The sequence below is a fragment of the Chelonoidis abingdonii genome, chromosome 4 (assembly GCF_003597395.2).
Source record: "Chelonoidis abingdonii isolate Lonesome George chromosome 4, CheloAbing_2.0, whole genome shotgun sequence".
NCBI classification, from domain to species: Eukaryota; Metazoa; Chordata; order Testudines; family Testudinidae; genus Chelonoidis; species Chelonoidis abingdonii.
The window spans coordinates 147,601,537-147,618,892 of record NC_133772.1 but is presented as its reverse complement, the minus strand read 5'-3'; the positions used below and the strand labels follow the sequence as shown (position 1 = coordinate 147,618,892).

Here is a 17,356-nt window from a genome sequence, read left to right as displayed (position 1 = left end):
TTTGTTTTTATTCACTGCTTACAAGTGCTCCTTAATCTAGATTTTCATTTAAAAAAAAACTCTTTAGTATTCTGGTTGTGAAGACAACCTCCAGAATGTGAACTGAATATACTGCAATGCAGTGAAGTTTGCCGGAGTCTGCAGACAGCTTGAACCAGTAGCTTTAGGAGTTGTGCACGGCTCCATTAATCTCAGAAGGGCTGTTATATCTGAAACCTAATAATGGCATCTGGATGCTTTCCGGGGTACCCAGGATTGTGAGGTACCTTGCTGCTCCCTGCCGTTAGCATGAGAGAACCTTGTCTGTGCCTGCCAGGGGTCAGCTCCCTGATAACCCTGGCCAAAGACAGCACAAGTACTCCCCTCTCAGCTTCCCTGCCTCCCCCCAGACTATGCCGTGTCTCTGCAGGCGAGTGATAGGCACACACTTACATTTATTCATGTTTTCACTATAAATATATCTATTATCACAGAACAGAGATTCAAATGATAGTAAGTGAGAATATTGGAAACAAACAGTTACATATAACCCAGAATCATAACATCCTTGCTACAGCCTAAACTTAACTCACTTAGTGTGTCTCCTACAGGATTGCTTACACCGAGTCCTTTTCTCAGCATTTTCAAGCAGAATGGCTGAGACCTTCCTTTCATAAAAATCAAGCCTGCTGGCAACTTGGCTTCAGATTAAAGGATGACACCTAGTCCCCCTTCCGTTTCTTTTTTAGTTACACAGTATGGACCTTTGCCCCAGCAGGTTCTATTTTCAGAGATTGATCTTGGAGTTCCTCTGTCTTTGCAAATCTTGAGGCCAGCACCTGACCCAGGCAACAAACACAGCCTGTCACCAAGTATGCCCATTGTTTTTATGCTGATTGGGTTGGCCCGGAGGCATACAATACACAATGGCCTGCCAGAAATATAAATATTTACTACCTCCGTTCCTGCCTAGAAGCCGTTTATCACCTTCTGGCGACCTGTGTTAACTTAGCTATTTTAAGAACATAATTTTCAGGATATATACAGAACTCCTTACACATTATCTGCCCATACATCTCACAACAATGATGATGACCAGTGTGACACATGCTTTCAGGTAGAGCACTTACGTGACCCCTCTTGGTGAATGCAGGGGATCTTTGTAACCCTATGTACCCCTGTGCCCTCTGCCAATGGGCACCAAGAGGTCCTTAGGTCACAGACATGAGCTAGTAACCCCTCACAAAAATGCAGAAAGGTTTTGTTCTCTTTATTTTTAAAGCGACTGTTCCATTTTAGAAGCCGTGTTTAGCTACTGTGCTTAGCAATCATCGCTGGATGTAGCAAACCTAAATCACTTCCTACCTAAAAATCCCCGAAAGGCCTAATTCTCTCCTTCCCAGCCATCAATACTGCCAGCATCCCCTAACAACGTCTACAGTGCAGTGACTCATCACTAGAAAAATCTGCAGCACTCTGAAAACATATCATTTGGAGACATTGTAAAATGAATTGAATTCAGAGTCAAAACAAATAGATCATACGAGGAAGAGTGGTTGGATGGGAGCTGGGGGGATAGTGAAGGGAATGGGCGTGATTGATTGCATGGGAAATATAACCTTGGTTTAATGGGCCACTGAAATGAATGGCAAGATTCCAGTTGACTCCAAGTGGCACTGGGTCAGTGTCTGTGCATGTACGGGAAGGCTTTGTGATAGCCATTAACTTTAAAAATGTATTGTCAAAGATTTAGTCACCCATGCTTTTATCACCGGGATAATGATGATAATTTTATATACGTTCTAATGATGACAAATGTCTTGGAGATTTCTACAAAATGAACCATAGCCAGTTAAAAGACCATCATTTGGCAAAATAATCAGTCATGGAAGGCACAGATTGAAAAGATCGATTGAGTCATCCACGTCTAATTCAATGGAGGACTACTCCCTAAAAAAAGACTGAACAAAAGACTCTCTAGTTTTATATATCCCAGGAAATGGGGCTCCTGTCAGTTTCCTTTGGATACTGTCTGCGGGCTTATAATTTTGGAGAGGTTTTCTCGATGGTCCCTTTCTATTTTCCCTTTCTTAATGTAGTTATGCCTATCTATATTGCCTGGTGCACGCTATATAATTCTTCTCTCTTTTGGGATGAAACCCTGGCCCTCTTGAAGTCAATGATATCAGTGAGGTGCAGATTTCACCCCTGGTGTTGTAAAATTCCGCCCCCCTCATAGTTGTCACTGACCCAAGCAGTACAGGTGGTTCAATCTTTCCTCTTAAACCCATTAGCCTTCTGGTAATTTTTGTTCCTCTTTTCTGAACTCCTGAATTGGCCGATACCTTTCTGGTAAGGTGGGGAAAGATTTTTCAAAGGCACACGAAGAGCAGATGTGCCAGAGGCATGCAGAGAAGGGCCCATTGCCTTCCTGCAATCCTTATGAAGATGAAAAAATGACACACACTCCTGTTTTGAGATTTTTAAACCTCTCTCCACATTCTACTTCCAAAAAATCAGAAACTGTCTTAGGTTCTGGTTCTGCAGATATGTAAGCACATGCCTAACTTTAAGCCTCTGACTAGTCCCACTTAATTCAGTGGGACTGCTGACAATGCAGAAAGTTGGACATGCTTAACTGCCTGACCGAATCAGGGCCTGATTGTAGAAAATGGTTATATTTCATTTAAACATCAAAAGAACATTGTAATTATTCTCAGCTTCCCCTTCCTCTGCCAACAATTGATGTCAAAATGTTCCTTTTAAACTTTCTCATAGAAATGAATACAGCCTATGGACTTGTTCCCCCTGGGAACAAACATTTGTGTAGTAAATGGCTAGAACACAGTATTGGGAGTGGGGAGTTCTGCTTCTGTCTGCTGTTGATCGACTGTGTGACCTTTGGGCAAGTCAATTAAAAAAATAAAACAAAAAAGACTTTTTGTGCCTCTGTTTCACCATCTTCAAGATTAATATGATATGATACTTAACTCAAGGGGTTATTAAGGGAATCAAGATTTGTAAATGCTTTGAGAACCTTGGCTGAAATTTGCTATATAAGCATAGAGTGTTTTTATATAGCTCATTCTGGTGCTAATAGTGTAATGTATGAGCACCATGAGATGTGCTAGCGTTCGAGTGGTCTGTATTTAAGGTTTGTCATAATGGCTTTCATCTAGCTACTGTAAGATTATCTGGAGCTCTTTGCTTTCTGCTACAAAATGCATGCCTTGCTATGTAATCTTGGCTTTCTGGCAGTGGCTTAGTGGCTGTATCTTTAAGCTGGTGGAAGGGTTCTTGCCTTTCCTTCTCTCTAGGCCGGATAGTTTTGATAGATAACACATAGACATTGATGGACAAGTGATTTACGGTAATCTCTTATAATGCTTATTCTATAGCTCACAGAATTGTAAGTGTGGCATGCTGGCAAAACTGAACAACTGATCATCAGATACAGGTCATGGTATAAGCATGGCTTCTGAGAACGCTCAGAGTTTCCTCCAGCCACTCTCCTCCTGGATGTCCCGGATGTATGAAGCTGTCCAACAAGCAGGAGACTCCTTATCTTCTTCGTTGGTCAACTTGAGGAGAGTGGACCACAAGTTGGAGGAAGATGGAAACCAGGACTTAGAAGACAGTGATGGCAGTTATAAGGACTACTCTGAAGATTCAGAAGATGAAGGACGTCTTAGCCAGAACATGAAAGGTGCTGAGCACGTGCATCTTGAAGACAGTCACTTTCCATCAACAAGTCATGATCTTAATTCCCAGGCACCTGCTGGTGGCTCCAACATGAGTCTACAATGGCAAAAAAGAGTGAGAAGTGGCACCAGCTCCTCAGAGCAATGTCCAGATGACACCAACTCTCTGTCATCCCAGGGATTTTACCAAGAATATGATGATCACCAGCTGCTAGGTATGCTTTCTGCCATACCCGAGGAGGAAGTCTACCTCAACAGGCAGATAAGGGATCTTCAACATGACCTTGATGTGGCTGGCTCATTAGAAAATATTAATGGAAAGGCATGTGTGGAAGGTAAGATGATGGTAACCACCTGGCAGCATTATGCAAGAGGGCCCATTTCTCTCCTTTGGCTTTGATTCATTTAGTTATTAATCTGCTCATTTTATTTTACATCATCTCTTGTAGATTTCTCACAGTTTCAAAATTCCCAAACCAACCATGCTAATGGCCCCGATTCTCCTCTGTCTTTCAGAATTAATTGCATTAAAGTGAGCGGAGTTCAATGGGTGTAAAGACACGGTAGGTTAGAGGAAAATCAGGCCCTGTTACCATATTAAGAAATGCAGTTCATTTCTCACATTTATTCAATTCAGGCTCATGAGTTTGACATGTCAGTGTGCTGTGGATTTCAGCCAAAATGCTTCAGTTATCAGAACCTTTCAAAGGGAGCTTTTCACCTTAAGCCTTCCCTTTGAGAAGCATCTGCTTGTACACCATTGTTAACAAAAAAAAAAAAAAAAAAAAAAAAAAATCCAACCTTCCCATGAATCTTAAGATGTTTCTGTGTGGTTTGCTTTGAACGCTGTACTGAAAGCTAGATGTGTTTTGAGAGTTACAGGTGAGGTACTCCCAGATCACTTTTTCTCCTCAAAACCTTTCATATAAGATCTAAGAGGACCATAGGTGCTGACTTCTACTGGCACCGGTAAATGTTTGACCCCCCTCAGCCCCTGGCCCCGCCCCAATTTCACCCTTGCCCTGCCCCCTCCCGCCCCCAAAGACCCTGCCCCAACTCCACCCCCTCCCTGCCCATATTCCGACTCCTTCCCCAAATCCCCGCCCCGGCCCTGCCTCTTCCCCACCTCGTCCCCTGAGCGTGCCACATTCCCGCTTCTCCCCCCCTGCCTCCCAGAGCGTGCTACAGCTGTTTGGCAGCAGCAAGCGCTGGGAGGTAGGCTGAGGAGCCGGAACGTAGCACGCTCATGGGAGGAGGTGGAGGAAGAGGTGGGGTGGGGTGGGGAACTTGGCTGCCGGTGGGTGCAGAGCACCCACTAATTTTTCCCCATGGGTGCTCCAGCCCTGGAGCACCCATGGAGTTGGCACCTATGAAGAGGACACTAAGTAGGAAATTACAGGAAATGGATCAGAATTTGATTTTTTTTAAAAAAAATTAAGTTAAATTAATAGTTTCAGGGGTCTGAATCTCAGCTACCCAAAGGATGTATACCAGATAGCCCCTAATAATGGCTTCCAGACTGGGCTTGATAAGTTTATGAAGGGGATGGTATGATGAGACTGCGTTCAATGGCATGTAGTCTGCCTGCGGCTGCTAGCAGCAAATATCTCCAACAGCTGGTGATTGGACACTAGATGAGGAGGGCTCTGAGTTACTACAGAGAATTCTTTCCCAGGTATCTGGCTGCTGGGTCTTGTCCACATGCTCAAGGTCTCACTGATCGCCATATTTGGGGTCAGGAAGGAATTCCCGCCCAGGTCAGATTGGCAGAGGCCCTGCATCTTTTTTTTGTCTTCCTCTGCAGCATGGGGCACAGGTCACTTGCAGGTTTAAAATAGTGTAAATGGTAGATTCTCTGTAACTTGAAGTCTTTAAACCATGATTTAAGGACTTCAGTAACTCAGCCAGAGGTTAGGCGTCTATTACTGGAGTGAGTGGGTGAGGTTCTGCGGCCTATAATGTGCAGGAGGTTAGACTAGATGATTATGATGGTACCTTCTGGCCTTTGAGTCTGTGAGTCTATAAGTTAAATGTGTAGTTTCAAGGATCTATATGTCAGCTACCCAAAGGATGCAGACTAGTTTTCCCCCTAATAATGGAGAGAGAGGGTGCAATAATCTGAAAACTTTGGCTGATGAGCAACTTTAAGCACAACACCCTTCGAAGTGGGTGATGATGGTCTGGAATTTCTGTGCTTCTGCACGATGTTGCATGGGACCTCACTGTGTGTATGTGCATGTGGAATTTCCTCTGTCAATCCATTTTCCATGTGCAATCGGAGAGCTGGCAGAGGTGTAAAGCCTACATGGACACTGCATGAACACTAGCATCTCGACTACATTGTATATAGATAATGATGTATTAAAGCCATTGTTTCCGGGAATTTATATTTTCTCTTGGCCTAGGGTAAAATTTTCAAAAGTGATTTAGGCGCATAGGGGCTTGTCTACACAGGAAAGTTAATTTGGATTTAAAGCAGAATACCTATTCCTGAATAACTCCATGTGTTGGACACTTTTATTCTGTAATAAGAACGCCTTGTTTCAAATTGGCTTAATCCACTTCCCAGGAGTGTTAAAGGCTTGTCCACACAGGGAGTTATTCTGGAATAGCTATTGATCAAGCTGATTCAGAGTAAGGCACTCTTATTCTGGAGTAGGAGCATCCACAGAGGCAGTTCATCAGGAATAGTTAATCTGGCATAACTCCCTGTGTAGACAAGTCCTAAGACTTCCAAGTGCTTAACTCGTTTGAAAATGGCATTTAGACACTTCTGAAAATTTGAACCCGCTGTTGCAATAGCTCTCTCCTGAGAGCGGCTAAACACCTTCATCTCCCACTGTTGCCAGTGCGAGCTGTGGGTGCTCAGCAACTCCACTATTGTGCTTGATATTGCACAGGATCTGGCCCTTTGTTTTGATACTGGGTGGGGAGATCAGACATGGATGGTGTAAATCTTGGCAGTGGCCCTTCAAGAAAAATTTAAATCTGTCCTTTACTTTCTTCTCCCTGCATCATCATCTCCATCAAATAAGTAAATAATTAGAAAGGAAGGAATAACCAGCCAATATTACTCTTTCCCACCATCACCTCCTTCCCCCAAACTGCCCTGCCTGATGCCTTTGATACTGTATTTTAGAGCTGGATCAGTGTGAATTCTCAAATTAGAAATCCATGCCTCAGTAGTGGTGTCTAATTCACAAATGCTGCATGAAGCCAGAGTAATCAGGCATTCTTCTGGCTGTGCAATGGGATGAAATCCAGCCCCCCTTCCCCTTCCCGAAACTGAGGGCAGGATTCGACATTAAAGGACTGGAATAGTGGCCACGTTCTCTCAGCGCCTGTTCTATGGGAGTTCCTGGCTACTGGATCCATGTTAGTTCTTATGACCTGATTCCTACCACCCTTTTGCCACATTAGTCTATATGGAGCCATCATGGAGCCCTGCTCTGCAGAGCTCCTTACCCTGCCCAGCTGCTTTGCCCAAAGCCCCTTCCTTTTCACCTGTAAGTCCCAGCTTTCCACATTCCTAGTGCTTTTTCCTCCACTCTGCACTGCACTACGGACCATATTGTGCCCTCATTACTTGATGGCAGTGAAGTTGCAGGCATGGATCAAGGGCACGATATGACATGAAGCTCTGACTTCTTTCATCTCAGAGCTATCTAAAACATGAACATTGCAGCAGTTCGCTGTTAAGTGTGAAGGCACCGAACCGTGATTGAAAGTGTCTTGATTGAGATTTTTTTTTTTTTAAATTTCCCCTGTCTTGGATGTAATTGAACATGTTCTGCTACCCAAAGTGTGGCATACCCCTTCCTAAACATGCGTGCCCCTCTTTCATCTTTCCTGTCGCTCTTTGGATCCATTGATTGACACTAAGCATGTGAAATGATCTGATAATTGAGATGTGAGAAGATGGGATATCCTGACAACTTTAAATTTCAAATCTGGATTGAAATGATCAGAGGAAATGTAAGAGGTATCCTTGTTTCTGTTAGTTTTCTTCCTAACCCTAAATGACAACATACGTGAGCATATGGCCTGGCTGGCATTCAGTAAAGGAGAGTCATTCCCTAGCATAAATATTAAACTTATGAAAAATGTTCATCTTGCATTTGGCATTATTTGCCTTGGTCCTGTAAAATACATGTTTCTTGTTTATCTTGGACTCTTTTCAGAACATTGCATCTTGATTTTATTTTACTTTAATGTACCATATTCCCCTCTACAACAGAAGATTTGTAAGCTAAATTGGCACAAAACAAGAGCGATGCTTGAATGCTTTTTGTTGCCATGGAAATATTTCTGGGCACTTACTGAAGACCTGGTTGCCAACAGTAATGTAACAGAGAAAATAGATACACTTCATTTAGCAGCCACAGATGATTAATAGACCCCTTACAGGGTCATCCCAATATAGGCTTTGCTGGTTTTAAAAAAAACAGCAGCAAAAGAAAAGCCTTTTGATGGAAAAACATCACCTTTGCTAGACGAAGTACAGATGACATTATTGCGGTTAAAAAATTGGGCAGAAAAGACCGATTTTATCAAATAAGTTTTTTAACAGATAGTTTTCAGCCACACTTTTTTTTTTTTTTTTTTTTGCTTGCAAGAAACATGATCCCTATTTTCTAAATTGGCCCTTCTGCAGTCCTCAGTGCATTCCAAGCGTAGAGTATTGAAAGGCATCTCTAGGCTAAGGGGTCTAAGTGTTTGAGCATTGAAATCTGTTTGAGTTCTCAAATCACACTGCTGATAGTTAATTTGGCACATGCTGATTTGCTGTGGCGTAGGTTCGGCTGCCACTGATCCCTGCGTTGAGCCCCCAGTCTATAACTAAGAGATGCAAATGCTTTTGTGCCACAAATGCATTGAGAAGTTCTAGCACTGTTTCACTTTGGTCACTTTTGGTCCATTGTCAGAAAACTAGATACATATGAGATCTGTATAAGGTGCACTGGAGAGTGGACACCCCATCAGTATTTAACTGAAGCTCAGTTGCCTTACTCCATATTCCTCTGTCACACCAGTTTAGCAGCAGTGTGAAGGAAACATTCTTGTTCTTTGGCTATCCCTCGATGCGAGGATGATCTCTGCCAAGGGGGTTCATTGATGACGTTTTAAGTGGCTGAGGAGCCCAATTCTTGCCCTGCAGATTTTCCCACAGAAGTGACAGTTGTAATCTTGGAGGAGACATAGCTGTTGGCTAGAATGCTGTGCCTTTTCTTTCCTCCTTTGTCGCTTCTCTGTCTCATGAGCTCTTCTGTTCTTCTCAAAGTGAGCTGTGGCTTGGTATATGATGTGACACCACTGTGTTCTGTTCTGCACCAAGTCCTCCCAGGTTGTTGGGTTGATGCCTCCCTTTTTAAGCTGTACTTTCAGTATATCTTTGAAATGGTTTCGCTACCCTTCTTCCCTTGCTTAACTGAGAGAAGAGTACTTGCTTTGGGAGGCGAGTGTCAGGCATACGTACGCAGGGGCCAGCCCATCAGAGTTGGTGTTTCGTGACCCACGCTTCCATACTGCTGATGTTGGCTGCAGAGAGAGCGCTGATGTCAATGTGTAAGTCTTCCCAGCTGATCCTGAGAATCCTCCTGAGGCAGCGCTGCTGGAACCACTCCAGCTGTTTGAGATGTCATCTGTAGGTTACCCAGGTCTCACACCCATAGAGAAGGGTGGGGATGACAATTACCTTATAAACCAAGATCTGGTACCTGTTTGTAGGCCTCTGTCATTGAAGACTCTAGTGGAAATAGCATAAGAACCAAGTCAGTTCTTGTAAATCCCTCACAGAAAACAAGTGATTGGATGGTTTACTAGTGACTAAAAGAGGGGGCCTGTTGGCTTAGGAAAGTCGCAGTGGGAATATGGGCCAGTGTCACAAGCTTGAATCTGGTTCAAATAAGTAATATCCCAAAATGCTATGATGGCTGTTAGGCACCTGTGTGAAATGAATATAGTGGTCAGAGCCTACTTTTCAATGGACTGATGTCCCACACAAACAGAAAATCACACTCTACTGAAACTGCCAACTAGTATTCACGAAGAGAGGCTGAATTTGGAATAGACATGGGGACTGAAATACCACTTGAGTTGAATCCTCTAGATCAGAATTGAAGCACATTGGGGAAGCGTGTACTTCTAGTGCCAGTTCTGCGAATAAAGAGTCTCCAGGGCTGTCAGTCTGGCACTGTGTTCACAATGTTACAGTATAAGTGAGTGAGCACTAAATTAGGAAATTCTCAGGAGGCAACTGTAACATTGCAAAATCAAGATTTTCATTTTTTTCTGTAATAAGGCAAGATCCGTGCCAGCTAAAGACTACATTCAGATCACACTGAAATAAGTTTATTAGACCTTAGTAAACTAGGAAATGTGAAGGTTTATCATTACCCAAGGAATCTGGTTTGGCATTAGGCATCAGAACGCAAGAGACTGCCAGGAAGAAGAGCCAGATTATCCTTGGTAGTAGGCATTGTTTAGACTTGGTTTTTATCCAAGGACCTGGAGCTGAGCCAGGTGTCATTCATCTGTAGACAGGCTGTGGGCTGGGCCTCTGTATGATCTGTGAATAACATTTAGAATTTAGAAACTGAAGATTACTTTTCCGTGTGTGATCACACACGCACAGAAGGGCTTAACCTCACTAGGAAAATACACCAAGGTTAGCGACCTCAATGTGCGTCATCCTAGACATGTTTACACCTAGAGAAGTCTTGAGTCAAACACAAGTTATTAGGCTTAATATGGGAGTAACTGGATGGAATTCTATGGTCTGTGTTTTGATAGTATGATAGTCATATGATGATGTATGACTATATGAACCTCACCCAGCTATACTGAGATAGAGGGAGTAGATTTGTGTCTACACTAGGGGAAAACGTTGAGGTGTACATCGAGAAGTGACATCATGATAGCTAGCTTTCATGTATTTTTGTAGGGTAGGCAGATACTTTAATTTCTCTGAGCCTTTTAGTATCATAGATTTTAAAGCCAGATGGGACCATTATGATTACCTAGTTTAACCTCCCGCATAACAAAGGCCATAGAATTTCAACTAATTATTGTTATGGAGGGAATTATTCTTCTCTTCTAAGTGAGCCCAATTTATTCATTTTTGTAGAGGCAAGAGGCCCCAGACAGGGACTGGGTTCCCGTTGTGCACTTTACATATATATTGAGAAGAAGATCACTGCCTCAAATGCTTGCAGTCTACATCAAACTTGTTTTGAACTAAAGAATATCTTTTAGAAAGTCAGCCAGTCTCAATGTAAAGATTCCAAGGGAGGTAGCACCTTCTTTGATAAGAACTTAGTAAGAACTCTGGTTGGAATGTGTACTCTGAAGCCTTTATAAGTCAGGAATGGCTTGTATTCAAAAAAGGAAGTGCTAAAAGGCCACACTGAATCAATAGGAACACTAGGAGTGAGTGAAGAGAATTAAAGGCAATGTACAGAAAATTTTTGCTACCGGGGTGGAGGAGAGCACAAGTAGAAGCTGGAATATATATCTGGTATCTCAGGAAGATTTTGTGGGAGTCTGAAGATTTCTGAAATGATGCAACATAAATGAGCTGTGTCCACTGATTTTTTGAGCTAGGTATAGAGTTTTTAAACGTATAGCATCCACTCAGGATTAACATGTGCACACGCATCTGTTGTGTGTAGTAGCGGAATTCATTTTTTTCATATGCTAAAGTTTTCCCTTTTACATAATTTCAGTCTCTTCTGTTGTTTGAAAGTGTTAATAATGAACAATCCTTTGCAGTTATAAAGTACCCAATCATGAGCCCATTTTACAGATGGGAAGACCAAGATACAGAGAGGCTGAAGACACAGTTTTCAAAGGTGACAAGTAATTTTGGGTGCCTCCATGTTTGGGTGCCCACTTTGCAATTCTATGCCCACCTGTGATTCCATGATTCAGTGCCTTAGGCTTGATTTTCAGTGGTGCTAGCAGAATCAGTGAGCACTGGGGGATGCACCTCACCTTTCGTAAACCAGGCCCAAGATGATTCAGATTGGACACCAGAAGTGAGGGTGGCATTTCAGACCCTGTTGATGTCAGAGTTCCCTGAAGACATAGTTCAGAAAACTGGTATTTGTGTGTTGCAGAATGAAAAGAAGAGGTAGAAATGGAAAAGCTGCCTATTCAGAACACCTGTCAGCAGGGGACTAGGTAGCTGTTGGTCATTGCTGGGGCTGGCAGGCCAGCCATGGAGCTGTGATCCGCTAGCCAGCCGGCGGGGCAGAGTCTAGGCTGGGGTTCGGTGCTGCATGGCTGGGGGCCAGCTGGCGTGCATGGGGCTGGCATGGCATGGTCAGGGTTGGGGGCCAGCACAGGTGAGGATCAAGGATCCAGGGCTGGGATCTGGCTGGCACGCCACAGCCGGGGGTTAACAGTTAATGTCAGTTAACCAGTAAGCCTAATGCTTACTGGTTAACTTAATGCTTACCAGTTAACCAGTTAATATTTTCATCCCTAGTTGAAGGGGATCATGGGAAGGAGTTTGGTTACTGTGAGTAGCCCTGGAGCAGAGAGGGGTGCAGACTGAAAGGCTTTGAGTCCTGACAGCTTGCTTTGGTTGTGAATTTTTTTGCCACTTCCTAGGGTCTTGTTTGAATTAATAAAACTGTGCCTTGCAGGAGGGGCTTGAAAGACCTGGGGTGTGGTGTCAGTCCTTCCTGGATTGGGGCACAGGCCAGCACACTTCCATGTGGTGGAGAATGTGGGTAGGTAACTGGTCTGTGGAACTGAGGGGAAACTGAGGCAGAAACTAGCCCAAAGCCAGGCCAGGTAGGTGGCTCTGCAACACACTGTACAAACACATAGTGAGAGTTCCTTTTCCAAAGAGTTTACAAAGGGGTGTGTATTGTAGGGTGTGTATTGCAGAGGCATATGACATTGAATTGAGCTTACCCAAGGTCAGACCAGGTCAATGACAGAGCCAAGGATAGAATCCAAATATCCTGAGTCCCTGTTCATGGCCCTTTATAGTAAAGACACTGCCTCCTATCTACCTAAGAGAAGGTAACCAACGTATACTTTGCAAGGCGTCTGTCTTCTACGTTCACCGATGAGTAGGTTGTATAAAGTTACACAAGCTAATCTATTGTTGATAATCTATTCTAATTATTTATTAGCTAAGAGGAATTTATTTAAAAAGAAAACATGGGCGTTATGATTCACAACAGTTACAGAGCAAATTGTGTGTGTGTGTATGTGTGCATGTGTTTTCTGAACCATTTTGCCAAGCAGCATCCTCTTCCCACTCCCCATATGGCAGCTGTGCCTCTCTCTTCCTTTGGGAAATTGTTTAGGACTTGAGACTTCATTTACCAATGAACAGCATCCTGGCAGCTTCTGAGGAATGTTGCATCTCTCATTGAAAACCTGCCTCTTCACCTCTCATCTCCTTCTACTACTGCTCTATACAAGGTGGGAATGATCTCGCTGCGTTATGTGTGAAGTAACAAGCAGGCTTGTACAATACTAACAATGTTGTCTGCAGAACTAGAACGTTGTATTTTTCTGCAACGACTGAAACAGTTTTTTCCGTTTGTAGTTTCAATACTTATTAATTTGGCCCCGTTTGTAGAAGGTCACTCCCAGAAGTTGTTGATTGCAAGCAAATGTTACACAACAGAACATTCTCTGGGACTACTACAAACTTGGGCCTTGATCTTCAGTGGCATTCTAGCCGCATTGCACCATTCCAGTGGCATAAGCAGCTCTAAAGCCAGGCTATCCAGTCTCTGGAGGATCATCCCAGTCCGTGGAGATCTGTTGTACCACACAGCTGATATAACAGCCCCTACATTTCTCTAGTACGGGGGTATGATTAATGCTATCTTGTGCCCCATCAATTCCTGGTTGTTGTAATTGACCATTGGCAGCTGGCATAATTTAGAATTGCCTTTAGATGTTGTTAGGGTTGTATGAGACTCTTGAGTCATTGTTGGAGATAAACTATGGGAAGAGATGGATGTTGAGAAGGATCTGAAGGAGAGCAGTAAGGTTGTATGGTGTGCATGGACTTTTGGATGCTTATCCAAACCTTAGGTCACAACATTTAAACTGGTTCATTCAGCCACTTGATTCAAGGAGTCAATTTTCATAGCCTCTAGATTAGAACACAGACTGCAGGTTGTCTCAAGATCTTATCTCTAATTCTAGTACCTCTGATTCTTAACTTTCCAAGATGTCCAGCTTGTTAGGGGAATGTATGAATATATGCTGCATGAGACAATATTCTGGCTCTGAGAACTCAACTGTGAAAATATTAAGACCTATCCTAATCAAAATCTGAACAACTTTTAGGAGCATGCCATGAATCTCTGCAGACAACTAGGGACCAACAGAAATCTGCAGATGCAGATTTGGTAACTCACTCCTCTGCTTTGATTAGTTGGGATTATATGTGGAAAAACGTGCAGTTGATGGTTGTAGGATGCCTACTAGCAAGTTGGTGTGATTGGACTGTTTTACTGGAGGTGTTGGTCATGTGATTCTGAGGTGGTTTCCCCAGATTGAGCTAAGGAGATGATTACTAATGTTTGTGTGTAGTTCAATGGCGGACAAGTCTCAAGAGATTTGGGAGTTTTATAAGTTCAGACAAGGGTCCAATCTTACCCAAGGCCAGTGAGCTCCTCTTCCTACTGTGTCCCAACAGGGCCATGGGACTTTCCTTCCCATTCCTATCCAGGCCCACTATCTCCCTTCTTCTCTTCTCCAGACATTGGGGAGTTAAGGAGAATTTGTGTTGTGTCCCTTTGCCTCCACCTCTCATTTCTGGCTTGCAATGCAGTCTAGATCATATCAAGCCAAAAGTTCATGTGAATGGTGTGCAGAAGAGCAGGCTCAGCAGAGACCACAGCTGTACTGTACAGAACTGTACATGTTTAAGGTACGGGCAGAGGGATGTATGGCAGGGCGGACCCCTGACTTCAGTGAGCTTTGGATCAGGGCCCTGCTGAGAAGCCAGAGGCCAGCTGGTCAGTCACAGGAAGCTGTGGGTATGGTGAAGGGAAGAGTCTGAGGCCTGATTGAAATGAGATCGCCTTAAACAACCTGATCTCAAACCTGTAAAAATACCTACGGACTTAGTTCAGTTTGGCGAAAGGTCTGAGATTTGTCCAAGCCCTGCATCCCAGCTAGTTTTGTGGTCTCAAGTTAGGGGCCTGCTCAGATTATTAAAATATAGTACTGTAGTTATAGAAACACTGCTCACCATTGCCTTGTCTGAATGTTTTTTTCCTTGGGAGTGCATCTCCATTGAAATCAATGGAGTTATGCTTATATAGAACTAGGGTTAAGCTGTGATGAATCAGCCCCAGTGTAACTAATCAAAAGCTTATATCGTTAAAAAAAATTATATTAAGTGGAAAAATAAATATCTACCTTGTTGCAGTGCAATAGTAATCCTTAGCAGCCCTAAACAAAATATCTTAGCTAGGGAATTTGTTCCCACCCTGTTAATCAGCAAACAAAGAATGGTGGGTGTGCACCTGATGGTTAAGAGACTCCAAGTGTAATGAATTGTATTTAATCAGCACCAATACACAGGAACCAGCTGATAATGAACTGTGGTATAGGGAAAGCGCTGTTTATGTTGAAGCAGAGTTAAAGTTCTGTGAGTTGTTTCAGTGAATTTCAGTGTACCAGCTGGAGTTCTGCAAATACTGTAGTGAAAGAGTTCTGGGGAAAAAACACATGGCTCCATTTTAAGAGAGCTCCCTTCTACTTAATGGAAAAATCTGGAGTAAAGGCTGATCTTGTTGCTGGGTGATCTTTTGAAAAGAGAGTTTGCAAAATGATACTTTTACATTAGAAGAGTAAACAGCATCTTTAAAAAAAAAAAAAAAAAAAAGGAGTGGGGGTTGGTACATAAAGATAATTCAAGCCATTGTGCCATATAGCCTGATAGAGAAAATATATGAGAAAGTTACATATAAGAAATATAAACAGTTTTCTTTTCTATTATGAGGGAAGGCTGTGTCATGAAAATTGGCCTTCCTACATATAGGCCCCATCCATAGTATTTTAATTGTTACTAATTCATGCTTAATGAAAACCCATAACACACAGTAGAGATGGGCAAAATCAGGGACAGTTTTGCTTTTGTAAAAACTTCTTGCTTGCCTTTTCATTTAGCTGATACAGAAGCTCAGCAAGGGGTGGTTTGGATCTGGGCACAGTTGCCAATTTTCATGTGGTAAATAAGCACCCCGACTTTCACAATAAACCAAAAATCAAGCTAATCCCATTTCAAAACAAGGCCAAAACAACCCAGTCCCTAAGAACCCCAATGCTCTATGTGACTAACCCCCCCTGGCGTGCAGTCTGGGACTGTAGTGGGCCCGCTGTGCACCCCGACTCTCTCCCCCCTTGCCCTTGCTTGCCGGGAGCTGATCAAAAAAGAGAAGCAACAAACTACAAGCCAAAAACTAGCCAACAACCAACTTACAAGCCAATTAAGCCAAAAACAAGACCAATTTCTGTGTTTTTTTTCCACGGGGTTGGCATGTCTGGATCTGAGTCCCATTTTTTTTTAATTTACATCCAGATGTGGGAATTGGAAGAAAGATATAGTTAAAGTGACCCAGTTGCATTTAGCTTGTACAAGGTCCCTGACTAGAAGAAACTCGACTCATGACTAGAGCTGGCAAAAAAATGTTCAGTATATAGTAAATTCACCAAAAAATACGGTTTTGGGGGCCATTGAAATTATTTGTGAATTTGGATCAAATTCTAGGAATAGTTTCAGCTAAATAAAAATGACGAAAATGTTTCTGCATAGCTCAGTGATTTTGAGCATTGGCCTGCTTAAATCCAGCATTGTGAGTTCAATCCTTGAGGGAGCCATTTAGGGATCTGGGGCAAAAATCTGTGTGGGCATTGGTCCTGCTTTAAGCAGAGGATTGGACTAGATGACCTCCTGAGGTCCCTTCCAACCCTGGTATTCTAAAACAGTGAAATTTTTTTAAATGAACCACTTCAACATTTTGTTTCAAAATGATCCGTTTCATTTTGAAAATGTTTTGTTCAAACTGAACAAAATTTATTTGGTTGTTTTGGCAAGAAAAAAAATCAGTTTGGTTCAGAATGAACCTTTTCTTTTGTTTTGTTTAGGATTTTTCGGTGTGGCCACTAACCCAGAAAATCAGTTATTTGCTTAGCTCTACTCAGTCAAGGTAGTGGGCTGAGTGCAGCAATAAGATGTTACAGTCACTCACCTATTGGGTGTGTGTAGCATGACTGAACAGTTAGCACTAATTTGCACTCTTGTTGACAGGCTCACTAGAGAGCATACAAAATTAATGGGCTTGGGTATGTCCAAGTCTTTCTAAGGGCTGAGTTACATTGGTAGGGATGGAAGCTTCTGTTGCCACTGCAGGTGCATTACCTGAATCAGACACTCTTCACAGTATTTAAATTCACAAAAACCACCATCCTGAAACAGAACAGCTTTAATGTATTACAAAGAGGCCCAGTTTCTATGTATTTGAAATATATTTTAGGCCTGACTTTTTTTAAACCAGGTCTCCTTTTTGACAATCATTTTGAGTCCACAAGTAATTGTTAGCACAAACGAAAGCACATGGACACATAACTGCCTGATTATAGCTATAGGTCAGGTAGTCAAATGTCTGCATTCCCTCATTTGCACTCCC

General features: G+C 42.8%; 1 protein-coding gene across 4 annotated transcripts in view; it reads left to right on the top strand.

The window, feature by feature from the left end:
• Positions 1 to 17,356, top strand: part of SYT16 (synaptotagmin 16) — an 84,104-nt gene that overhangs the window by 27,640 nt on the left and 39,108 nt on the right. For 2 of the 4 annotated variants that reach the window (XM_032789191.2, XM_032789189.1), the window contains exon 2: positions 3,378 to 4,015. The exons of the other annotated variants lie outside the window; for them this stretch is intronic. In XM_032789191.2, coding sequence (XP_032645082.1) covers positions 3,451 to 4,015 — 565 coding nt within the window. In that variant the 5' untranslated portion in view covers positions 3,378 to 3,450. The remainder of the gene's footprint in view (positions 1 to 3,377; positions 4,016 to 17,356) is intronic. 4 annotated transcript variants of the gene reach the window in all.